Consider the following 26,654-nt stretch of genomic DNA (forward strand, 5'->3'; position numbering starts at 1 on the left):
GTATCCCAGAGCTCCCTCCTCAGACAATGTCTTCATCCTCTTACTACTGATTTCTATCTGCGCTACTATACTTCAATTCCCACCTGTGGGGTGCCTCAGTGTCTGTTGGACCCAGGCCCACCCACTACTCTGGGTCCCAGCCCAGGGACCCTATATATAGCAGCTGTCTGTTGAGTCCCTTCATTCAAGTTCCACCACTAGTCTAATTCCCTGGGCCACTTCCCCACAGCCCTGCACTGTCTTTGCCCTTATCTCAGGACTTTGTCCAAAATAGAGTCCCACTACTCAACTCAGAACTCGTTTTCATCCTCTCTAACTCCTGGTAGAGTTGGTCCTGTTTTGGGCAGGGAGCTGGATACAATGACCTCTGGAGGTCTCTTCTAGCCCTAGGATTCTATGATTCTATGATTTTGGTATCACTGCTCTGTCTGGGGTTCTTCAGTTCTGCCAGCCAATCACACTGTACACACTGCTACAGCTCAAAAAACTGTCTTTGGCCCAGAAGCTCTCTTTATACTGGCTTGCTGGGCTCTCACTGGTTGCTTCTCACACAGCCATTCCAAGGAGCTTGGAGGACTTCCTTATTGCTCTTTTCATGGGCAGACCTCAGAAGGGCCACAAAGCCTCCAGCAGGAGTTGTTGGGGCCTACTCCACCCCATCTCATGATCAAAATCATAACTGTAACTGTAGGTTTCTAAAGCTCTCTAAACAAAATGAAAGGGTTTTGCCTGCAAGTAATTTTGCCTGCAAGTAATTTCTCACAAAAGAAAATAAAATTAGTGAGAAAGAATCCAAGCATCTGAGCAACCTGGTATAATTCTGGGAAAACATCTGAAATTGGAAAGGGCAAAATTTAAGAATGCTTATATTGAAGTTTCATATTAAAGTTTCATGCTGTTATCATAACTAAAACTCAGGCAACAGCAAATTAAAGATGAAAACTCTTGAAACACAGAGAAAAATAGCACAGCAACCTATGAAATATAAAACCTACTGGTATCGGTTTTTATCCTTCAGTGAGTTTTTTCTTGAATTGCCTCCTTCACTAAAATTGTCTTCTCCATCTTCAGATTCCAAACTGCGGCTACAGCTCCGAATGGTTTGAAAGATGCTGTTTGCTGTTGATTCTTTTTCTGAATTATTTAAACCATCGTAGCCTACTCGTTGCAAGAAATTATCTTGCCCATTGTAATCTGAAATAAACTAAAAAAAACCCAAATAGTTAGTACATTGAACAGTTAGAATAGAGCAGTTAAGTTAAACTGACAGAGTTTGGACCTGAGATTTTCAAAGTCACCTTGGTGTATGAGACACAGATCTCCCATGACTTTCAATGGGAGTTGGATGTCTAATTCTGGTCCATTAGGGCTTCTTGGCATTATAGTAATATAAATGAATAAATAATATGAATTCCTTTCAACATTTTGAAAATCTCAGCTTTATTCTCTACATTTGAGGGATGATTTGAAAGGACAAAAAGTAAAAATTGTAAGGAAAGAACAGTAATTTACCTTGCAATGCTTGTGATTTTTCAAGATGTTATAGTCAGGATGGAGACCACTGTACATATAGCTATAGCACATGCATGTAAAATTGGATTTCAATGTCCACCAATGAATATGCCCCTGTGCCTTCTTGTACTCCCATGGAAGAGGATTAAACAGGGAACCTACCCTCACTCAGTTTCCTTGCAGTTTGAAGCTTGTAGATGATGCAGAGGGAAGGTAATGGGACCCACACTACTCACATTATGTCGAGAAATCAGTTACTATAGGATAACATTTTTCTTCTTCAGGTATGTGTATGCATGAATCCCACCAATGCAGGTGAATGTCTGGTAGCAGCCTATTCAAGATGATGGGCATGAGGAGTACGTCTCTTTCAAACTTTGCATCAAGTCCAGTGTAGTGAAAATAGATTAAACACTTGTATTGAAATTGTCCATTGCCACTTGTAGTGGTGTCTTGGCTATCATCTGCTCCATCTTGAGCATGTCTATATGTACCTGAGGAAGCTGAGATAGGAAGGAAGTTATTGTCTCCCATAACAGAAAGTTGTATTTTGCAAACTCCACTAAACTGGTTGTAATGAAGAATTGGAGAGATGTTTTCCTTCCACAAAGCATCCATCCTTCCAGTTTTTAGAGACCTTTACCTTGAAGGCTCCTTGGTGGATTTGGCCCTCTCCCGGTCAGAAGATGAGCAACCCCAGAGTCAAGATGGGCATAAAAGTGATCAAAACTTCTGGATGGGACTTGGTATTGTTTTTCTAGCTACTTCCAGTCAGAAGAGAATAAGGCAGGGACATGCCTCAAATCCTTTGAGTCTAGAATGGCCTCATTGACTGGGAAGGCAATTCTTGTGGGCATGGAGAGATTGCTTTCTTGGATCACCATCATTTCCATGTCCAGTGTGTCAGCTATCTCTGGTGGCAGCTCCAGGAAAGCCTAAAAGTCACTGATAGCTGATTCATCCGGGGCGAATTCTCTAAGTAGAGAAGGCAGCATGTTTTTGGAAAACAACGAATTCCCATAGCACTTTAAGGACTAACTAAAATATAAAGGATGAGGAATTTACTCACGTTGGTGCAGTAACAACAGTTATTCAAGATGTGTGTCCCCGTGGGTGCTCCAATGTTGGGTTGGATCATCCTGGCGCCACAGATCGGAGATTTCATGAGCAGTGGTCAGCTGACCACGTACGTGCAGCATGCAACTTGTGCTGTTTGATCTCTGGCAGTACCTGCCCTGGTACCTGCCTCCGCCCCGGTACTTGCAAGATATAATAAGAGACTCTGAAGTGGGGAGGAGGGCGGGTAATGGAGCACCCATGGAGAGACACATCTCAAAGAAACATCGTTACTGCACCAAGTAGTGTCCCCATGGGTGCTCCACTGTTGGTGACTGTGTAGCAGTACCCAAGTATAAAGAAGGCGGGTAATGGAGTCACTGCTTATTCATAGTTGATGCTACTGCAGTGTCAGCAGATAACTTATGAAAAATTGCATAATGTTCATAAAGGTATCTATCATTGGTGGACCATGTGGCCGCTCGACAAATATCTTTAAGAGGAACTCCATGAAGGAAGGCTATAGAGGTTGCCACAGCTCTCATAGAATGAGCTCCGGCAGTGGTTTATTTCATATAGCATAGCACTTTTTAATGCAAGTAACAATAAAGTTTGAGATCCATTGTGATGAGAAGGGTTGGCCTCTGCAGCGTTCCGCTACTGAAAATAATAGGCAGTCTGTTTTGCGAAAGGTTTGAGTTCTGCCTAAATAGAAGGCAAGTGTTCTACACACGTCTAGGAAATGAAGCAGGGCCTCGCGACAACTCGCATGTGGCTTGGGGTAGAAAGATGGAAGTACGATTGGCTCCTTTATGTGGAAATCTGAGCAAGCCTTTGGGATGAAGGGTGGGTGTGGATGCAGCGTGACTTTGTCCTTGCTGAAGATGGTGTATGGTGGCACTGCCATTAGGGCTGCTATTTCTCCAACTCTGCAGGCTAGCTTTGAGTATCATCATTGAGAGCGGTTGCTATTGGCTGGAAGAGAGCACAGGTAAGAGTGTCGAGAACCAGCTCCAAGTTCCATGCAGGTGGTGGTAGTCTGCGTGGAGGATATAGATTGGAGAGGTTTTTGAGGAACCTCCTGGTAGAGGGATGTACAAACATGGAAAAACCATCCACTGAGCTTTGGAACACAGTGATTGCTGCTAGATGTACTTTCAAAGATGCTAGGGCTAACCCTGTTTCTTTTAATTGTAGGATATAGTCTAAAATGAGGTGTAAAGATGCTGTACATAGATCCAGTTTCTTAGCGGTGCACCAAGATAGGCGTCTGCACCACTTCTGAAGGTAAGTGCATCGAGTGGATTGCTTCCTACTATGCAATAAGATATCTCTCACTTTGTCCAAACAGTGGAATTCATCTTCTTGGAACCAACAATGAGCCAGGCTGTCAATCGTAGCATATGGGGTTGAGGATGAATTAGAGTCCCGTTGTTCTGGGTTAGGAGACTGGGATACGTGGGAAGGTGATAAGGTGGTTGAGGAGACATCTGTTAGAGATAGGGGAACCACATTTGTCGTGCCCAGAATGGGGCTATGAGAATCACTGTTGTACTGTCTCTGTTGTTTTTCTCAAGAATTCTTGGTATGAGTGGTGTTGGAGGAAGACGTATAAGTGGGGGCCCCTCTGATAGAAGGGAAAGGCATCCCCTAGAGATCCGTGTCATATGCCAGACAGGGGCGGATGAGAGTGCCACGGGGCCCCAGGCAGTACAATTTCGCAGGGCCCCCCCCCTTGACATGGCGCATGCCACGGCACATGCGCAGGGCTTCTGCAAGCGCGGGGCCTGGGACAGCCGCCCCGCTTGCCCTGCCCCAAATCCGCCGCTGATGCCAGCCCTGGAACAGTATTACTGACATTTTGTATTCTCGTGTGAGGTGAAGAGGTCTATCTGTGGACGACCCCAGCAAAAATGGGCTGGAGAACATGCCAGTGAAGTTCTCATTCGTGGTTTGGGGCAAAATGTCTGCGGAGGGAGTGTGTTAACTCATTATTGACTCCCAGTAAGTAGGAGGCTGTCAAGGTAACCACACTGCGGATGCACTAGTTCCATAACTAGATCACCTCAGTGCACAGGGAGCGAGAATGAGCGTCGCCCTGTCGATTTATGTAATACATTGTGGAGACGTTGTCGGTAAGTATCCTCACTGTGGTTCCTTGGATGTGCAGCAGAAAATGCCTGCATGCATTTGCAACTGCCCTGAGTTCCAATAAGTTGATGTGCAAAGTAGATTCCTTGGTCGTCCATAGACCTTGGATGGACATGTCTCTCATATGAGCTCCCCGTCCCATGAGAGACGCATCAGTAGTAATCTGTGTAGCAGGTTGATCCCGATGGAATGGGACTCCTGCAAGTATGTTGTTTGGCTCAGTCCACCACTTCAGAGATGCTATAATGTTGGAAAGTAGGGACACTTCTCTGTGTACACCTCGCTTTGGGTGGGTGTAAATGGAAGTAAGCCAGAGCTGAAGACAGCGAAAGTGAAGCCTCGCATGAGCAACCATGTAAGTTGTAGCTGCCATATGACCTATGAACTAAAGACAGGTGAGTATTGATGCTTTGAGGCTATTTGTGAGAGTAAATACGAGGTCTTGGATAGCTCGGAATAGTTGCAGTGGTAAGCACCCTCTTGCTGTGGTGGAGTCTAGGTCGGCTACAATGAACTCTAAGGTTTTTGTAGGTAGAAGCGTTGATTTCTGTTCATTGAGAATGAGACCTAAGAGGTCTGGCTATGGATATCATATGGAGAGTGTCCGTATCTGTTGGCCCTTTTATTATAAAGTCATCCAGGAAGGGAAATACCATAATCTGTTGCCGACGTAGGTATGCCGCTACAAATAGGAATTGTCTGTGCGCCAGATGTATGGTAATATGAAAATAGGCATCTTGCAGGTTGAGGGCCGCGAAGCAGTCCCCTTGTTCTAATGCTGGAATAATGGATGCTAGGGTTACCATCTTGAATCTTGCTTCCATAAGTATCAGTTCAATCTGTGAAGGTCTAGAATAGGTCTTCAGCCACCTGTCTTTTTTGTTGTGAGAAAATAATGGGAATAAAAGTCCTTACCCTTGAACACTTCTAGCACCTTCTCTACTGCTCCTATGTCTAAGGGTATGTCTATACTACAAAGTTAATTCGAAATAACAGCAGTTATTTCTAATTAACTTTAATAGCATCTACACAGCCAAACCGCTATTTCAAAATACATTTGAAATAGTGGAGCACTTATTTCGAATTTGGTAAACCTCATTCTACGAGGAATAACACCAAATTCGAAATAGCTAATCAAAATAAGTGCTGTGTAGCCAGTTATTTTGAATTAGGAGGCCTCCAGCCCTTCCCAGTTTCCCCTTGGTGGCCACTCTGGGCCAAACCAGGAAAACTCCTCTCCTCTCCCCCAACCCTGGGGCCCTTCAAGGGGTAGACTATGGCCACTGGGCACGTGTGAGAGCCAGGCCTGCCAGCAGCCGCAGACCCTCAGCCAGTCGCCACACAATGGCAACCAGTGGCAGCCAGCAGTCCCCCGCCCAGTCCCCCAGCAGCCTGGGGCCAGCCAGGGGCCGTAGATGGTGCGTGCCCTCATGATCTCCGCACTAGGCAGAGGAACGCAGCCGTCTACGGCCGCATAGCGGCCACCAGGGCCAGGAAAGGCCACAGGCACATCCAGGAGCAGGTGCGCCTGAAAGTGAAGGAGCTGCAGCAGGCTTAAGCCAGGGCCACCAGGGACAGCACCACAGCAGGGGCTGCCACCTGCCCCTACTTCCCCGCCCTCAACCAAATCCTGAGGGGTGGGGCAGTCCACACCAGCCTGGGGGGGCAGCGAGCCGGGAGCTGAGGGCCCTGACCCGGGAGCTGCAGAGGGGCCACCACAAGCTGTCCCAGCACCAGAGTCGGCAGGGTTGTCCGGATAGGCCATACCAGGTAAGTACCAGCACTGTCCCCTACCTGGGCGGGGGGAGGCGAGGAGGGAGACCAGGGACTGTGAACGTGGGCCATGCCTCCCACGGATCACGCAGCCACCTGTGCACATGCGGCCACGTGCTGTGCCACCCTTGGCTCCAGCTGCATGCCACACAGGGGCTGTAGCCTGACAGCACTCATTTGTGTGAAGAGACTCGACACGCTCCCGACCTTGGAGCGGGACACAACAAGGCGCCTTCCCGTCACACTCCCCCTCTACACAGGGGCAGGGGACATCTCCCCCTCGCCCCAGCCGCACTATACATAGCACAGGAGCACAGGTGCGGTCTCAGGGCAGCTCTCACTCCCGGGCAGAGCCGAACTTGCTGACGATGGCCTCTGTGAAAGCACATCGGCTCTGATGGTGCAGGGCATGGTCGCCCTCACCTCGCAGGAGGGGCCGGGCATCATCCACTGTGTCCCCAGGGACAACTGACCACTTCTCTTCATCCCCAGCTGCTCGTGCAGGGCGCACAACCCCACGCAGGAGATGCTCCTGCACCCGCAGCCTCAGCAGGACCACCACCACGCGGCAGGGGTACAGAGAGCAGCACCTGCAGGCCCTGCGAGCCCAGACCCAAGTCATGGAGCAGCAGGCGCAGGACAACCGGGAGTTCCAGCAGGAACTGCTTGCCCAGGGTCATGCCATCTGTCACCATCTGCAGGCTCTGCTGCCCCGTGCCAGTCCTGCGCCTGCTGTCCCCCAGCTACTGTTCCTCCTCCCACTCCTGCCCCCCTCCCACCTCTTCCTCCTCAACCGCCACACCCTCCTCCTCAATCTCCACACACACCCACATCAATCTCTGCACCTTCCTCCCCACCTCACTGGGGACGCTGCGGCCCCCTCCCCCGCGGTGCTGGGAGGCAGTTGGCCCAGCGAGACCTCCACCCCTGAGCACTGAGCTTCCCCTCCCCCTTCTTCCCCCTTCCAGCTCCCTCCTCCCAGTTTTCCCCCTCCCCTATTCCACCCTCTCTCCTGCCTCCTTTCCCCCATCTCCCCAGAGGTTTATCCCCCGCCCCCCAGTTGTGTTAAATAAAGACAGTTTCTATTTTTGAAAATACATGTATTTTATTTGACATCAGGAAGGGGGGGCTAGGGAAGGGTAAATGGAAGGATGAGAGGGAGGAATGGGGCATAAGCCCCCAGTGGGGCAGACCGGGGAGACTGTTAGCGCTCCTCAGGGTGGAAGCTCTCCCGCAGAGCCCCCTGGATCCTGACAGCCCCTCGATGGTCCTCCCGGATGGCAGCCTGCAGGCAGTGCAGCCAGGCTGCTGGCAACATGTCCACGAGATGCAGCAGAGTCCCCGGGGGTAGGTCTGGTTCCATGTTGCAGAGTGCCATGATGTCCCGAGTGAGGGCAAGCAGAGCACTCCAAGACACAATTGCTTTGCTGTCCCTCAGCGAGGTAGACCAGCAAGCAGAGAAACCTGAGAACTGTCTGTCGGGGATGGGCGGTTGGGTCCCTTTAAGCACAGACCTCGGATAGCCTGAGGCAGTAGCCCCACACACTAAGTCCGACCCTGATGCCCTTTTGGCACTGGTTCTGGCCAGCCTTACCTTCGATTCAGGGCCCACTCAATGCGGACGTGCTATTTCAAATGAGAAAAATGCTATTTTGAATTAGTTTTTGTGTCTAGGTGTGTTATTTCAAATTAGCTTATTTCAAATTAACTAATTTGAAATAAGTTAATTCAAAATAGTGCTGTAGTGTAGACATACCCTAAGAGACAAGAGGACCTTCATAAGAAGGGTCCCTGAAGAGGGATGGAGGTAGTGTGTGTGTGTGGGGGGGGGGGGTAATGCTACAAAGGATATGGTGTAGCCTGATGACATGATCTCTAGGACCAGCAATCTGATGTGATGGTGGCCCAGCGGTGGTAAAATGGTCTCAGCCAATGGTGGAAGGTTGGGGTAGATTGATGGTGGTGACTCAGTAAGGGGAGGTCTTGCAAGTCCTCGTCCTGGAAGTCAAACCTGCTGTTTGCTTGTCTGCTGGCCCTGGTTACAGTTGTTCTGAGGTCGTTGCTTCTGTGGTTGTTGCTTCGGTCTGAATTGATCAAACCCCCATTGTTGGTATCTACGTCGGTACGGTGGGGTGCACATACCCAAGGTATGAAGGGTGGTTCTTGAATCTTTGAAAGTAGGAATAAGAAATCCTCCGGAAAAGGCTTTATTTTCCAGAGAATAACGTCTAGACTGGCGCTTTTCTCCGGCTTTTCCCCAAGCCGGAAAAAAGCGGCAGCCATGTTAATGCAAATGCCACGGGGGATATTTAAATCCCCCGTGGATTTGCCTATTCCAAAGTCTACATTAGCATCCCTTTTCCGGAAGGGATGCCAGTGTAGACGTAGCCTACTTGAAGAAGAACATGAGTTTTTGTGGGTAAAACCCACTTCGTGAGATGAGTTGTCTTTGGAAGGTCATATAGTTCTGGTGAGGGTACTTTAGGAAGCATTGCTGATGGTGATGGAGATCACCTCTTTTTTTTTTTAGGCATGAGAAGAGGCTCTGGTCTGAGACCCATCAGAAGATGGGGCCTCAATATATCCAGTACAGCAAGTAGTACTGCTACTGGTCAAACTGGGGGTATCCCATCCATTCCCAGTCCTGAACTGGGGCTCTGTACTACATACCTTGCAGATACTGTCCTTTCCTTTTGTGCAATGGTTCCTTGCCTGAAGCGGGAGAGAAGGAATGGCCTGGTGATGAGGAGGGGAAAATAGCTTTCTGGAAAAAAAACGTACTAATCTATATGGTATCTGGCACTGATGTTTGTGGAGTTGATGACAATGTCAGTACTGGTGTCTGGGCTGGTTCTGGCACCAAATGGAGTCGGAAGGGAAGCTTTTTGATGGAGTACCTTGATATCAAGAAGGGTTCTGGTTCCATGATCAGTAATGGAGTAATTCACTGTATCAATTTCAGTACCAGTGCAACCATATCTGGCCTCTTTGGTCTCACTGCTAGTGCCATGACACTGTATGCCTTATCAATGTTGAGAATTCCAAGGGGTTCTGTCTAGGTCTTGAGTCCTCCCTGAAGAAACTGACTTTGATACCAGTTGATTGCTGTGTTGGTGCTTGGTGGTGGAGCATCTTTCCATCTCAGAAATGTCTCCCTGTCCTGAAGACAACGTCAGTGAAGTCAGTAGTAAAGTTGTTATTAACATCTGTACTGTTTGTCTTTTCTTCCTCCTTGGAACCAGAGATGTGGTGCCTGATAGAACATAATCTCCTCACTTCTAGTGTTCCTGGATCAGAAGTAATCTTCCTGGATATATCATAAAAGGTACAATTTGAGCCTCATGCCTTCAGATTTCCAGGTATGGTTTGAAAAGGAGTGGCATATGGAACATTTGTTAGCCTTATCCAAGGCAAAACAGACTGGAAGCTGGGGCTAGACAAATTTAGACTGAAACGAGGTATACATTTTTTTAACAGTGAGGGTAATTAACCACTGGAACAATTTATCAAAGGTTGCGGTAGAATTTCTCTCACTGGCAATTTTAAAATCATATTCAGATTTTTTAACAAAAAGATCTTTTCAATTTTAAATGTAATTAGTTTGAGAAAGTTCTATGGCCTGTGTTGTACAGGAGGTCAAAGCAGATAACAGTGGTCCCTTTTGGCCTTGGAATATATGAATCTGCTATGTCATCTATGAGAGTCAGGAAAGCATAATTGGAAGGACACACATTAAACTTAGTGGGTTTTGAGCATGCCATAGTTTGAGATTAGCACAAAGCACCCTATCTATCTGCTGTACGGGAGGGAGGGTCTCCCTCATGTTTGTCCTAGTTGCTTGTTCTTTCTTTTTTTCATGAATACTCAACAAAAAAAAGTCTAAGATGAAGGATCTAATTAAAAGGAGAAGTGCAGAAGAGTTTCTTCACTGGAAAAGTGTTCGGAAACCAGGAGCAGGTTGGACAAATTGTAGGCCTGTCACGCTGCCACAGATAGTAAGAGGGAACAGAAGAGGGATCAGGGCCTCTCCTTCCTTCATGCCTTCGCACAAGAGCATGAAGTAGTACATGGATGTATCCATGGCCCTGTCAGATGTTGCTATTCAAAAGATTCCATGCTTGCATGCCTGAGCACCTGCCCAAGGATTCACGCTGACACATACTCCAAGAATTGCTTCTTTTCATACAGTAAGGGCCTAAAATCACCGAGGCTCAGAACTCCTCCATACCTCTATTCTTATTGAATTAAGCTGGAAGTTAAGAGCACTATCTTTCAAAGGAATGCCTTAGCACCTTCCAGAATGAGATTCTTTTACATAAATAATCAGTGTTCATTCCGACTATAGTTGTAATGTATTTATTTGTCATTCCTATATGTAAACAATCTATTTTAAATTATTTTTAAATGAATATTATGAACTATTATTGTATAACTGGTTTGAGATTCTTCTATTTGTTACCATGATTTGTACTTTGAATTAGAGAAGGCCTAAAAAAGTTTCATCATCTACACTGAACAAAAGGGAATCAATTGACTGACATCTTCAATAACTGTCCAATAATAATTTCACATAATCTAAAAATCTGATAGAGAGCCATTTTCACTGTACACAAGTATGAACATTTAACCATACAGAACATCAATGCCATCTATTAATTTACCTCTAATGTTTCATCCTGGGAATTATACTGTGGGCAAAGTCTGATAAGGCTTGCTGCTCCATCTAGTACTTCACAAAGTTCCTTTAAAAATACACCACAGAATGGAACTACTTTACAGCCTGGAATATTCAGGGCACGATTTACAACTTTTCGGTATTCAGAGGATGATTCATGTTGCGCCATAGCATCCTTCAGACTTCGCATGGTTTCAATATCAGACTGATCCATGAACTGCCACATTTTTAAAACTTTTCTAGACCTATTGCAAATAGACAACAAAACATATATACAAAATTTAAAAAAATAGTTTAAAGTTTAACATCAGCAGTTCGTCTCTTCTATTAGAGAAAATCAGCCTTACTTTCATTGGCATTATTCTAAAATAAATGAGACAAATTCAGTTGGGTATGCCTAGAAAACAGCATTTTTTTTCTTTTTGAATAATTGAATACCAAAATGAATGTGCAAACTGAATAATGAGATCTAGATATTGCTAAAGTTACAGCTGGGATTTTCAACAGAACCTAATGAATTAGACTGGGAAGGAAAAGGGGAAATCTCTTACATTTATCTTGTTAACACTGCCTTAAAATAAAGACTATTGATTGGAAATCAGAGATAGTTAAAGGAACAATAGGATAAGACTCGTCTGTATATAACATTTCCTCTCTCTTTTGCATTATTAGTAATCCTTTAAATAATCAAGAGTTAAATAATTTCCAAAACTGATTTTAAATCATTGATATTATTACATTTTTGCATTTCACTCAGATTGGACAATGAAAATAAACTATAAAATATTTCACTTTTGTTTCTAGTTAGTTTCAAAGACTGTGTTGTAGATGCTCAAAGGAATGTTTATATCAAACAACAGCATGGTTTTAGAACTGCAGAAGAGAAGGCACTTCTAGAAGGCACTTCTAGAAACTTCCCCATTCTGAACGACCATGTTTGGGCAGAGCTATGGCTATTCTATCCTTCCTCAACTTGTACACCAGCAGTGCTACAGGACTGCTAACTAGAAGATATCTCTCTCCATACTATCTCCTTGTCCACCGTATAATGCCAGCAAACACTGGTGCTCTGAAACTACTCTTCCCCCTCCCTCCACCTTTCACTCATGCAGTGCATTCACAGAAGGCATAATTAAATTCTTATTATAGTTTTGACTTTCCATAAATAGGCTGGCTTGTCATAGAACAACCATTCAAAGCCTTCTCAGGCTTGCATGGCCTGGGAAGCCGTGGATGTGTTCTGCTGGACAAGGCCTCTTATGTTGTGAGTGTTCCGAATGTGTCTCATACATTAAAAATGTAAACTAACACCACAATGAGTGTGCTTATTAAACCACAAAAAGCTGCAGTAAAAACACATTAAAGTTTGCTATGCAAACTTAAAATACAAGGAAAGTCAGAGTTAAGAGGCTAGAACTTTAGACTTAAACTCTTCCTACTACAGAATAATTCACTATAGTGACTTCAATCTCCATATTTCAAGTGTCCATGCTGATGACTCGGATTCCCCATAGACAGAGGAAGCAGCATGGAGCGATCAGAGGGAGCCGGTCTGCATGGGAAGCTGTTTTTTAAACTGGCTGATAGAGAGGCAACTGTGCAGGGTGGCAAGGGGCTCCCCGGAAGTGGGGCCGGGAGCTCATTGGCTACTGGCCCCGCCTCCAGGGATTATCGAGTAGTTGTGTAACTGCTAAAAATTGATGTCGTTACATGATTATTCAGTTACATGCTAACATCGCTATATGTAAGGAAGTCGCTGTATTTGACATTTATTTTTTACCCTAAGTTATAATCAGAATGATTACTTTAACAATTACAATTTTACTACCCTTTTTATTGAAACTTCAACCCTAAAATTATAGGGTTGTAGTGGGTTTGACAGATATAATAGAACTGCTTTTACAGTTTTCTTTTCTCATTTAAAACAGCTATTTGAAAAATGTAGGCCGAGGTTTCAATTTAACATATTTAGCATGTACCAAGACAGATGATGTTGTCTCTAGAGCATTCTGAGAAAATGTCTGTCTTTTACCATGTTTAATTTTTGCAGAATGATTATGAGAAATTCAAAAGATGAAATTATGTGACTAAGCAACAGAATACTATATAGCAGAGTGATTGATTCAATGCCACAACCCGTTCTTCAGAGAGGAATAATGAATGACAGAAGCTTTATCGCTCTCTAAAAATGAGTTACCAGTACCTAAGCCCCGCCAAGAATTCCATTACAGCATTGTAGTTTCCCATGTTCCAGCAGCATTTTGCCACATGTACTAAATATGAGAAGACTTCTCGTTTCTCCTCCATAGAGCCGGCAGTAAGGATCAGCCATGTAACCCATGAGCTCACCTAATAAAACAAAATGTACAATATAAGAAATCAGCTGTGGCTATGTTATTTGGAACAAACACATTTAATGCCATAGAATCAATGTATTTTAATCTTCATTTGTTTCTATGGGGGGGGGGGGAGAGAGAATTAGGTATTTCACCAAAGTTTGTATATATGTCAACACACACAAAAATCATATTATCACATATATTCTATATGTATATAGATATCGCACATGCATATATGCAAAGTATTTGAATCTCAAAATGCTTTTAAAGTTATCTTTCTATATATATAACAATATTTTCTTTCGGGATGACAAAGCGACGTCACCATGTCAGTCTGCATCGCCCTACCCCCTAGCCTCAGCAGAATCCCCAGAAGAGGAAGAGCCAGCCATAGCTCCAGGACCCCTCCCCCCCACTCCTCCTCAAGAAGGGTCCTGGGCTCCACACTGGTCCCTGGCTCTCTTGCAGGAGGGCTAGGTAGTGTTGGGAGCAGCTCCTCACTGAGTTTGGGGCCCCAACACTCCAGGACTCAGTGGGGAACCACTGCCTCCAGATGCTTTGGGCCAGGCACACCAGCCTTGGCCTCCCCACAAATTGAGAGTACCAGCATTGGCTTTCTGTGGAGCAGGTAGAAGAGGAGGAAATCCTGAAGCTCTATGCTTGATCCAACTTATAGGGAAGTGCATGTGCTGCTGTGCTGTGCACTTCCCCACAAGCAGGTTCTAGCGGCCGAGGGTGGCCAAGAGGTTGGGGCTTGAATGGCCCCAGCAGCCAGGGAGGGGCTGAGAGTAGGGTTGCCAGATGGCTGAAAGAAAAATACCAAACACCCCCGCCCTCAAAAAACCCCAAACCACCGGGAAAAAATTTTGTTGAAGGAAAGAAAAGAGAGGGGGCGGCCAGGAAGGGAGCGCTGCTGGCTGGGAAGTGCTGGAAACAGCTAACGGGGGGGGGGGGGGTGTGGCAACGGGGCTGGCTGGAGGAGATGGGGGGCACCGGGAAGGTCATGGGGGGGGCGTCGGGTGGAACGGGGCTGACCGCAGGATATCGGGGGAGGAGGAATCGGCCGGAAAGGGGTGGGGCTGGCCGGGAGTAAGGGGGTGTGGGAAGCCCAGCTCGGGGAATCAGGGGCCGCGAGGGTGGCCGGGAAGAAGGGGGAGTGGGAAGCAGAGCTGGCAGGGGGTAGGGAGGGGTGTAGCGGCGCTGGCCAGGAGGAAGGGGGGGACTGCGAGGAAGGGGGGGGCGGGAAGCAGAGCTGGCGGGGGCAGGGGGGTGCAGCGGCGCTGGCTGGGGAGATCAGGAAGTGGAACGGGCCAGTGGGAAGCAAAGCTGGGGGGGGAGTTGGGGGCTGCGGGGCTGGCCAGGGGATGGGGGAGCGGGAAGCAGAGCTGGCGGGGGGGGGGGGGGGGGCTGCAGCAGCGCTGGCTGGGAGGAAGGGGAGGGGCCAAGACATAGAGCTGGCGGGGGCAGGGAGAGTTGCAGCAGCACTGGCTAGGGGAGATAAGGAAGAGGAACGGGCCGGTGGGAAGCAGAGCTGGAGGGGATGCAGGGGGGCTGGCCACGGAAGATCAGGCGGGGAAGTGGGGGAGAACCAGCTGGCCAGGAAGGGGGAGGGTGAGCAAATTGGCTGGGGGAAAGTGGGACTGACCTGGGCACTTGCTGCCTGTCCTGCGCAGGCTCCCAGCGACGCACGAGCGAGGAGGAGGCTTCCCCTCCTCCTCACACTCAACCAATTGAGGGCTCCTGGCAGCAATCGCAGCGCAGCTGGGACTCCCAGCCACTCTCCCACCAATGCCAGGCTTCCGTCTGGTGCGCAGCCAGAAAAATCAGAAAATACCAGACATTGCACATTTTCAGTATTTTCTGATTTTTTTTACCGGCCAGAGCACGCAAATACTGGACTGTCTGGTACAATACTGGACACCTGGCAAGCCTAGCTGAGAGGACCGGGGCTGGTGCGGCTCCGGCACTGTCCTCCATGGTGGCTGGAGGGGGGACCAAGAGGCCAGGGCTGGCATGGCCCCCAGCCCTCCCTTCCCTGCATCCAGGGGTGGAGGCCAAGAGGCCGGGGCTAGCGTGGCCTTGGCCTTCTCCTCCACAGCAGTAGGGGGGCGGAGAGGAGGGCATAGCTGAGAGGCCGGGGCTGGCATGGCCCTGGCCCTCCCTAGCAGCCGGGGGAGAACTTGGCTTGCCTATCCCCAAGGACAAGGGGTTGGCGAGCATAGTGAGCAGGGGGCATAGCCCCCTATTTTATTTTAAACAAAAAATGCTGAACAGATATTCTGTATATATCTATACCGGGATAAGGAAACTTTTTTTGGATCAGGGGTTGCTAACCCACAGAAAAATCAGTTGGGGGCCTCACACAAGTGAGAAGCAAAGTGAGACACCGCTGACTGAGAAGGAAAAAGGCACTCCTCACATTCCCCTTGCACACCAGAGCCTAAGGGGTTCCAGGCTAGTAGATTTTATGTGCTCCAGCCCTGTGGGTGGGTGGCAGAGGGCTAGAACACTAGCGTGAGCTTCCCATTGTGTTTATGTGGGGGATCCCTGAGCTTTGTGGGCCAGATCCAGGCAAGCCAGGGGCCACAGCTGGCCCCCGGCCCTGAGGTTCCCCTCCGCTGATATACACCATTGAAGGCGGCCTATTTAGACTAGGCTAAGATTTTCAAAGCTGCCTAAGAGATTTGCAGGACCAATTTGCAAGGATTTACAATCAATAGGATCTGATACACAAATCTCTGGGTGGCTTGGAAATTTTTAACCTTAGATGACTCAGTTTATTCAACTTGAGCAACAGGTCAGAAACAATTTTATAAACCAGAGAATATTTTTGCTTGAGCTGACTGACCTGACATTTGTATATATTTTTCTTGATGTGCAAATGTGTTCACTACAACATACTCTATATACTTTTAATAATTAGCTACTATAGCTATCTACTATATATCTAAGTTTGTGAGTGACCAAGTCTGTTTGTCTATTCATCTGAGAACTGCTCCTAAATAGTAAGAGGTAGGACCACCAAACTTGGTCTGCAGCTTTCTCTAATAACTTAAAGATAAGGGTTTGGTTGTGTAGGGGGAGGAGCTGACACTCCACGTCCCCACATGCAGAAAAGAGACAGAATCACCAGGCAAGTGAAAGGGGCTGGTGGGGAAGGGGATGACCCCTTAGTCCATCCATGACTACCTCAGCTCTGAGCTTCACATCCTCAGGCACCCGTAAGGAGGGTGGGGGGCAGAAGCAACTCTCCCATTCGTACAGGAACATTGCTGGCTGTTCCCCTTCTTCAAGGAGGGGAAAGTGCACTGTTTGCACCATTCCTCAATGTGGCTGGGGAGTTGCAGGGGGCAGATGAACTTGGACCTGCTGCAGCTGGTGGACATGCACCCCCTTCCCCAGCTGTGCCCATGAAAGCATGGAGTTGCAGTGGGCATGGAGAGGCACTTCTCGCCTGGCCCCAAGTTGCTGTGGTGAGTGAGGGCTGGGATAGTCCTCTCTCCTGAGGAGAAGCCTGCATACTGAACCGCTCATCCCCAGTCTTACCACAGAGCAATGATTTAAATAATGAAAAACAAAAATTAATTGAGTTAAGGACCTGAGCAATGCCGGGTAATCTTACATTTTGTTATTTATTTTATCTACAATATATTTTAGAATGTGTCTGTTCATCCAGCCATCTGCAAGTCTGTTTTTCAAGAACGCCTCCTGAAAAAAGGTAAGATCTATGACCACCAAATTTAGTCTACAGCTTCCTCTTATCATAACTTAAAGCAAGGCCAGGGTTTGGTTGTGCCAGAACAATGGGATATGCCTGGAATCTGACTGTTTTCCATAAGCACAGAAAGAGGGTTTCCACTTAATATTTCTAACTTCACACCTATGGGGAGGCATGACATATGCAGTGCACTAGTCTACAAAAGAAATCTATAAACTCCAGTGCATATTACTGTGTTGTTCTTGTGGACTCCTGTTAACATACTTGAAAAGTTCCATGGTGCACATTAATATAGTTCAATTTCAAACAGTACTACAATACCATGCTCCAGGGAACTTTTAATGTGTGCCTCCAGGGTTCCACATGGATAACTTAGGGCATGACACACTACTGTGCATAAGAATCTACACCTTCTAGCACAGGGAAATGCATATTGTAGAGAAGACCTAATTTACTCGAGAAGCAGAAAATGGTTCTATATATCCTGCCCTGACTCCTGCTATGCCCCCCACCTACCTCCTTGCCCTGAGCTCCCCACATTCCATCACACGCTTACATTTCTTAAAGGTATTGTATCACACACACTCCTTTCCCTGCCTTGAGCACCCTGCCACAGGGGTGCAACATGACAGTAATTACTTACACTCCTGTCTATATTTCAAGTAAATGCACACTCAAGTAAGTATATTTTCAAAAAGGGCTGTACATAGAGGGTGAAGTTCTGTGCTATGCCTCCAAAAGGTGCAGGATAGAGCTCACAAATGGAGCAAAGGTGCTTTTAAGTCATGCCTGATTCTGGGCTGCTTCCACAGCTGCATAATCTTAACAGGCTTTTCATGCCTGCCTAAGGGCAGCATCACTGTCCAGAATCTCTGCAGTTCTAAGTGCTGCTGTGGCTGGGGCTCTACTCTTTGAACACCCTTCCCGCCCCAAACCCCATCCCCTGATTGCCTCTGACATCAGATTTCTTCCACTATTCCTGTGCATGGGGAATTCTCTCCTAGATAGATCTGGAACTGTTAGCACCCAATAACACCACTTGGATCCTTTTACTTAGCATAATCAGAGGTGAGAGTATCACCCACAGAATGTATTTGTAAAACAACTAGGAAATTAAGGCCTTGATTTTCCTTTTTGGGAAAAAAATAAAACATTGAATTAATAAAAGTATTTGCATTTCAGTGAACTACAGCTCAACTGTGATGTACACTGCTGTTTGGTACACTAAAACCTCTGTAGTCCCTGTGTCCCTTACCTGGGAACATCTGTGATATGGAGCTCTGTGGACTGCTGCTCTCCCTCTTCCCCTTCCCCTCCCCCTCCCCCTCCCTGGGGGAATGGCAGCTTGCAGAGCCTTGAGGCTTTTCCCCACAAGTCCCATAGCGATAGGGGAGAAGAGAGGGGTACCTGGGAGGAGCGTGGAGCCGGATGTGGCCCAGGGAGCAAGGCAGCAGGCAAGCACCCCACCTCCTTGAAGAACATTACACAAAATAAACAATGCTTGAGCAATACTGCAAATACTATAACTAACATTCGTTTGACCATAAAGCAGAATGTATAAAAGGAATGTCCCAATTTCATATCCTGTTACAATTTTGTATAATGCGTAATTGCAAAATTACAAAATTAGAGTTACAACATTTCATGGTGCATCCTGTAATCAGTAATTTAATAAAGCATAAAGCTTACAATTACCAGTTACAATTTTGGCTGTGATATGGCATCTGGATTGCCTCAGTTGCTAAATTGAAGTTCAACATGTTTTTCCTTCCACTGAGATATGTGCCACATTATCCGTACATAATATGCCATAATCTTTGTTGGTATAATTTTAAAGTATCAGAGAGGTAGCCGTGTTAGTCTGAATCTGCAAAAGCGGCAAGGAGTCCTGTGACACCTTATAGACTAACCGAAGCTTTAGCGCATAAGCTTTTATGGGCAAAGACCCAGTTCATCAGATGTATGTAGTGGAAATATCCAGAGGCAGGTATAAATATGCAGGCCAGAATCAGGCTAGAGATGACGAGGTGGATCCAATCAGGGAGGATGAGGCCCACTTCTAGTAGCTTACTTCTACATGCATCTGACGAAGTGGGTCTTTGCCCACGAAAGTTTATGCTCCAACACTTCGATTAGTCTATAAGGTGCTACAGGACTCCTCTCTGCTTTTGCATAATTTAAAAGCAGTATCATTCAATTCTCTGCTTTCACTAATTGTTTAAGAATACAGGGTAACAAACAAATTAGAATAGGAAATCTGCCTCTACTTATCTTAAAATTTCCTTCGAGTAATAAGACACATAGATCTGTCAGAATGGATACTTCAGTTTGTTTACATCTTGGGGGGCAGAAAAGACAGTTTCCTGTTTTCATAACTGGTGTACTTCAAGATGGGTTGCTCATGTTCATTCAACGTGTGTGTGTGCTCGCTACGTGCACTAGTGCTGGAAGATTTTCCCCAGGCAGTATCCATATGGGATTGGGTCCCGGTGCCTCCTGGAGTGGTGCAAACATGCCATGTTATATAGGGAGCTCCAGGGCCCTCCTTCTTGCTGGAAACATTGACAGAGAGGAAGGAGGGGGATGTTGAATGGACATGAGCAACACATCTCAAAGAACATCAATTAAAGAAACAGGTAACTGTCTTTTAATCTTCCAGTGATTGCTCATATCCATTCAACATTGGTGACTCCAAGCAGTATCTGCAGAGGTGGATAGGAGTTTACTTTAACTTTCTTTCTTTTCTTCTGTTTATGGATATGCAGAAGAGAAGAAAGCCCTATAAAATGTTGCATCTCCTTTGGCCTGCTGTGTGATAGCATAGCAGGATGTAAACGTGTGGATTGAAGACCACATTGCAGTCTTACACATCGGCAATGGGGACATTCACCAGGAAGGCATCTGAAGAAGCTTGCACCCTGGTGGAGTGCGCCTTCACAAGAGGTGGGAGGCTGGATACCTGCCAACTCATACTACGTTCTCATGCAGAAGATGATCCATCTGGAGAACTACTGCAAAGAAACAGGAAGATATTGTCTGCAGGGGAGCTTCAATGGAGTGCCTCTGCACTACCCAAACTGAGAATTGGGTCCATTTCACCATATACTCGTGGATGGCTTCCTGCTCTTCAAAAGGACTTACTGCACCTCCAATAAGCATGCCTGTCCCTGTGGGTTTAATCACGGAGCATCCACCCCATTACATGGAGAGACAAAAGGTTCAGGTGCAGCAGTCAATTCTGGTCCTGTAAGAGGTCTGGGCAGGTTGGCAGTAGCCATGGCTGCCACTTCAGAAGACTGGCAAGTGTGCTGAACCAGTGCTGACAAGGCCAGGCTAGCACAATGAGGATTACTTGCATTGAATCCTGCTTGATCTTTTGCAGTACCTTGCCAATCAGAGAAAAGGCCAGGAAATACCTTCCTCTCCCCTTCCCCCTGCCGCGACAAATGGAGGAGAAACAGCATCTGGCAGAGAACCTTCCTTTAGCCCCGGTTGGGAGCAGAACTGAGGATACTTCGCATTCTGCTTGGTAGTGAAGAGATTGACTTGGGAAGATCCCACTCTTGAAAGAACCTGGAGACCCTGTCAGAGTACCGAGCCCACTCGTGGTATGAGGAGAACTGCCTGCTCAGGCAATCTGTGACTGTTCTTGACCCCTTAGGGGTGATGGGGACCTTCAGGGAGGTGGTGTGTTTGAAGGAGAAGTCCCATAGCTCTAGAGCCTCCTGACAGAGGGATGGGGATGATGGATGAGAAGGTGAGCATAGATAAGAGCTTGAGGGTGTAGTCATGCTCTATGGTGGCCAATACCCAGCAGTCTGAGGTAATGGCCCTCCAGATTGAAAGGTAAGAGCAGAGATGGGATGAAAATAAAAGGGGAGGATCCATCTGAAGAGGGTGCATCCTCAAAAGCAGGGCTGGATTACCAATAGGCAGACTAAGCACGTGCTTAGGGCACCAGCAAAGCAGGGGCACTTAAAAAAAAAGAAGAGAGATTTTATGGTATAGTATTTTTATTTTGAATTATATATGGGGGGGCACCATAATCTTTTCAGTGCTTAGGGCCTCTAAAGGTCTTAATCTGGCCCTGCTCAAAAGGGGTGCTTGCTAGGAGGTTTGGGGAGCATAGAGGAGAGTTGGGTGACTGACTTAGATTGCTTGCCCTGCTTCCTCCTATACTGCTTAGACCTCTCTTGGGCTGGGTCTTGCTGAGTATAAACTCTGGGACTGAGAAGGAGGAGATTTAAACTTTATCCTCTCTGTTGCCAGGATATCTAAACCCAGAGACTTTAGAGTGGCTCTAGAGATTTTCAAGCCATGTAACTTAGGGTATGTCTACACTGCCACCCTAGTTCGAACTAGGGTGGCTAATGTAGGCATTCGAACTTGCGCCTGCCTGGGAACATGCAAATGAAGCCCAGGATATTTAAATCCCAGGCTTCATTTGCAAGTTCGAATACCTACATTAGCCACCCTAGTTTGAACTAGGGTGGCAGTGTAGACATACCCTCAGCGTCTATAACAGAGGTCAACAACCTATGGCTCGTGAGCCAACTATGGCTCTCTAGGGAGTCAAATATGGGTATTCTGGAGCCGCAGCTCAGCCGCCCCTCCCCCCCCCCCAGCTCTCCCTGCAGCAGGGAGCTCGTATTGGTGCTACAGCCTTACGGCCTCCCAAAACTTGAAGTCCAGCACAGCTTCCTGCAAGGAGGGGAGGAGGGAGAAAGCCCCCTATTTGTTGGATCCTGTATTCAGGGAACAAACAGAGCTAAACATGGCTCAGCGTGACAGGGTTTTCCTTCCCCCCACGTGGGGCAAACCAGGATCCAAAGATGGCTCCCTGCAAACTGACATTTCCTTCCCTCAGGACAAACTTCCTGCTGCCTCTCCTGCCAGCCCTTCTTGGAGGCTTCTGGGGAATGAGAGCAGCGGGACGTGTGTTACACTGAGCCTGCCACGCAGTGCAAAAACAAGTAAAATGTTCCCTCACGCCCATATCCCCCCACACTCACCCTGATGGCCAGATAGCTTACCTCCAGACTCTGTCCAAAATTCCCTCTGCCCCTGCCAGACACCCCTTGCTTGCTGCCTCTAGCCAGACACCTCCTGCCCTCTACCCCCAGCCAGACACCCCTTGCCTCAAGCCCCCTGGCCAAAATCTCCTCTGCCCCCTGGCCAAAATCCCCGCTGCCCTCTGGTCAGACATCCTCTGTCCTCTGACCCAAGGCCAGACACCTCCTCCCCCCAACTCCTTGGCCAACATCCTCCTTACCCCCGCTCCCTGTCCAGACACCCCTTGCCCTATGCCCCCTGGCCAAAATCCCCCCTGCTCTTTACCCCGTGGACAGACAGCCTTCCCCCTGAACAGATACTCTCTGCCCCCAGGCCAGGGAGTCAGCCCCCAACCTGCTCCTGACCTCTGGCCAGGCAGCTTGTCCCCTGGACAGACCTCATCCCCTCACCCCCTCCTACACCTCATCTCCTGCACACATGCTGCACTCCCATCCCTATCCCTTTCACTGGCAGTTCTGTCCCACACACTTAATGCCTCATTTTTGGCCACAACCCAGAGGCTAGAAAGGGCCCACAAAATCCACTAACCCTGGAACCCCAGAAGAGTTAATCGGAGCTTAGGCCTTGAACCTCAGTCCTCCTTTCCCCTCCCTCCACTATGGAGCTGGAGCACCAGGGGAGTGAGGTGTTTTGGGTCACATCAATGAGGGTTGTTGGTTTTGGGAGGAGGTTTTTTTTTGTTTCTCACTTGTGTGGTCCCCAACTGATTTTTCTCTTGGTCAGTGACCCCCAACCCAAAAAAGGTTCCCCACTTCTGCCATAAACACAATGCTGAAATCTTTTGTGCGAGCCATAATATTTTACTTTACTTAAAAATGAAGCTTGGCCAAAAAGCCCCCAATTTGGGCCCAGCCCCCATATAGCTGCAGCTTCATAACACTCCTGCACACACCCCCAACCCCACACACCAACCCTGAGCTCATCATACAGCTTAACTTCCTGCCCTGAGCCCCTCATACCTCCACATCTCCAAACTCCTGTACCCCCACGTCCCCAGTCGTAATACACCTGCACCCCCACACATCCCAACCTTGTTCCCTAAGTCCATCATACACCCCCATCTCCTGCCCTGAGCCCCTCATACTCTCCAACCCAGACTCCTGTACCCCACATCATTAGCCCCCTGCCATAAGATTGACAGAAGACAATCTGGGTATGTCTACACTACAGCGCTAATTCGAACTAACTTAGTTCGAACTAGTTAATTCGAACTAAGCTAATTCGAACTAACGCATCTAGAACTAAAAATTAGTTCAAATTAGCGTTTTGCTAATTCGAACTAGCGCATCCACATTAAGTGGACCCTGAAGCGGGGTTAAGGATGGCCAGAAGCAGTGCCGGCAGGGCATCAGAGGAGGACTTAGAGCGTGGAGATGCTGTCTCAGGCTAGCCGAGGGCTGTGCTTAAAGGGTCCCAACCCCCACCCCGGACAGACAGTTCTCAGGGGTGCTCCGTTTGCAAAGCAGTCCTGGCTTGGATTGCCCAGAGTACCCACACTGGGCACATCACACCACTCAGCCATCAGCCCGGCTGCACTTGCCGCAGGCTGCCATCTGGGGAGAGGGGGCAATTGGGAGGCTGCAGGAGAGCTTCCACCCCCAGAAGCCAGCAGAGCCAGCCCAGTCCTCCCCATCGGGGGCTCGTGCCCCATTCCTCCCTCACCTCCTTCCACTTACCCTTCCCTAGCCCCTCTTCTTGATGTACAAAATAAAGATAACGTGTCTTCCAAAATGGAATCTGCCTTGATTGAACAAAACTGGGGGAGACTGGGAAAAGGAGGTGGAAGAGGGGAAGAGAGAGGCTGGGAGAGGGGAGGGCAACTAAAATGATCAGGGGTTGGGAACAGGTCCCATATGAAGAGAGGCTAAAGAGACTGGGACTTTTCAGCTTAGAAAAGAGGAGACGGAGGGGGGACAGGATAGAGGTCTCTAAAAGCAGGAGTTGGGTGGAGAGAATGCATTCAGAAAAGTTCTTCATTAGTTCCCATAAAGAAGGACTAGAGGACACCAAAGGAAAGGAATGGGTAGCAGGCTTCAAACTAGTAAGAGAAAGTTGTTCTTCACAAAGCAAAGAGTCAACCTGTGGAACTCCTTGCTGCAGGAGGCTGTGAAGGCTAGAACTAGAACAGAGTTTAAAGGGAAGTGAGATCAAGTCATGGAGGTTGAGTCCATGGAGTGCTATTAGGCAGGGGGTAGGAGTGGTGTCCCTGCCCAAAGTTTGTGGAAGGCTGGAGAGGGATGGCACGAGACAAATGGCTTGGTCACTGTCTTCGGTCCATCCCCTCCAGGGTCCCTAGGGTTGGCCACTGTCAGAAGACAGGCTACTGGGCTAGATGGACCTTTGGTCTGACCCAGTACGGCCATTGTAAGCTCAGGGCTCAGGGTCGGGGGTCTCAGTGGACCACCTTGATTCTCTTGCACACCTGCTCCTGGGTGGCCAGGCTGGCGGCTCTCCTGCCCAAGCCGGCCACTTTCCTGTGCCTAGTGCGGAGATCGTGGATGAGGTCCACGATGTCCGCACTAGCCCAGGCGGGTGCCCGCCTCTTGCGGTCCCGGGCAAGCTCCCGGGAGCCGCCAGCCTGGTCCCGGGAAGAGGGGGAGGGCTGGGGGGCATCGGGTGGATGGCTCGATCCGTGCCAGGTGCAGGGTCTGCTGGCTGGGTGCTGGCAGGCTTGCACCTGGCACGGGCACCGTAGCCAGCCCGTGCCCCTTTAAGGGGGCCGGGGCCGGGAGGGGGGCAGTAGAATTTCCCTGGTGTTGGCCAGAGTGGCCACCAGGGAAAGCTGGGGAGGGCTAGCCTCCCACTAGTTCGAATTAAGGGGCTACACACCCCTTAATTCGAACTAGCTAGTTCGAACTAGGCTTAATCCTCGTGGAATGAGGATTACCTAGTTCAAATTAAGCGCTCCGTTAGTTCGAATTAAATTCGAACTCACGGAGCGCTAGTGTAGCGCCTATGAAAGTTAGTTCGAACTAACATCCGTTAGTTCGAACTAACTTTGTAGTGTAGACATACCCTCTGAGTGCATGCATGGAGCTGGATTTGATGTAAATGTTAAAGAATTGTGCAAAAAGATGCAGCAGCAGAAGTCCCATTAAATAAAGTCTGTGAGTATGTTTCACTTATGCTATTATTAATCATATTATTAATAATGTCAATTATCAATAATATTAAGTTGTATATTTTCAGTTATGCAAATGGGCATTCTTATAGGCTCTTTGTTGACTAATTGTTCTGAATGTTGATGTAGTTGGCTCTTTGGTTTGAAAAAGTTGCTGACTCCTGGTCTATGTGATCTATGAACAGGGCCTGACCATTGAACAGAGGTCCTGCAGTGAGCTCTGGGTATCCACAGACAAGCCCAAGAGCAGAAGCCATGCCGACTGGCACATGGAGGTGGCTGAAGCCATAGATCGGGCTGCTGAATCTGTGGCATCTGAGACAGCACCTTGTACTCCTTCTTGGGCTTCTCCAGTAAAGAGGACTCAAACTTAGATATTGATTGCCACATGCTCAAGTCAAAACAGGCAAACAAGGCCTGATGGTTAGCCATATGCAACTGGAAGCTGGCAGACAAATAAAGCTTGCATCCAAAGAGATCCAGGCATCTGGAGTTCTTAGTTTTGGGAGTCAGAGCAGGCTGACCTTGGAGTTCCTTGTGGTTAACGGACTCTACCAGAAGTGAGTTCAAGGACTCTACCAGAAGTGAATTTAAGGATGAGTCATGGTCTTTAGCAGGGACAAAATATTTGGGTTGTGCCCTCTTAGATATTGGGGGAACTGATGAGGGTGTCTTTCACAATGCCTTGCCTATCTTGGTGATCCCTTTATGCAGAGGCAAAGCAAGACTAGCTGGAGCCATCTGCCCAAGGATGCCAAAGAGAGTGTTGGTAGGTTCCTCCACCTCCTCTGCCTGGAAATCCAGAATAGCCACTACCCACTTTAATAAGTCCTGGTGCACCCCGTTGTCATCCTGCAGGACCACCAAATGGGTTGCCACTATTGCTTCATCTGGCGAAAAAGACAACAAGGCATGGGCTGACTGTTCCTCCTCAGGAGGTGGTTGCTGGTCCTCTGCCTCCTCCTGCACCATTGGGCTGCCAGATCTAGTTGAACCCAGTGCCAGGGGCTGGCTAACTGGTGGCTCAGAGTGCGCCTCAGAAGCTCCGGTTACCAACTATGTAACTTGCAGCTGCACTGGGAAATCCCACAGCGCTCATGGGCACCATCACAAAGGCCACAGTGTCTGCAGTCATGGCAATGGTTGTGCGGTCCCTTGTGGTGCTGGGGTGGGAAGTTTGGGAAGGAGGACAATTTTGAGAGGACTCCCAGGGGCCTGACACTCGCCTACGCCCAG

The 26,654-nt window shown here is 48.0% G+C and overlaps 1 protein-coding gene across 1 annotated transcript in view; it reads right to left on the minus strand.

The window, feature by feature from the left end:
- The window catches only part of PLCE1 (phospholipase C epsilon 1), a 233,062-nt gene that overhangs the window by 84,871 nt on the left and 121,537 nt on the right, over positions 1-26,654 (minus strand). The window contains exons 5-7 of the mRNA XM_025181886.2: positions 13,371-13,516; positions 11,154-11,412; positions 996-1,204 (exon numbers count right to left, since the gene is read on the minus strand). Of these exons, the coding sequence (XP_025037671.1) occupies positions 996-1,204; positions 11,154-11,412; positions 13,371-13,516 (614 nt within the window). The remainder of the gene's footprint in view (positions 1-995; positions 1,205-11,153; positions 11,413-13,370; positions 13,517-26,654) is intronic.

The sequence above is a fragment of the Pelodiscus sinensis genome, chromosome 8 (genome assembly GCF_049634645.1).
Source record: "Pelodiscus sinensis isolate JC-2024 chromosome 8, ASM4963464v1, whole genome shotgun sequence".
NCBI lineage: Eukaryota > Metazoa > Chordata > Testudines > Trionychidae > Pelodiscus > Pelodiscus sinensis.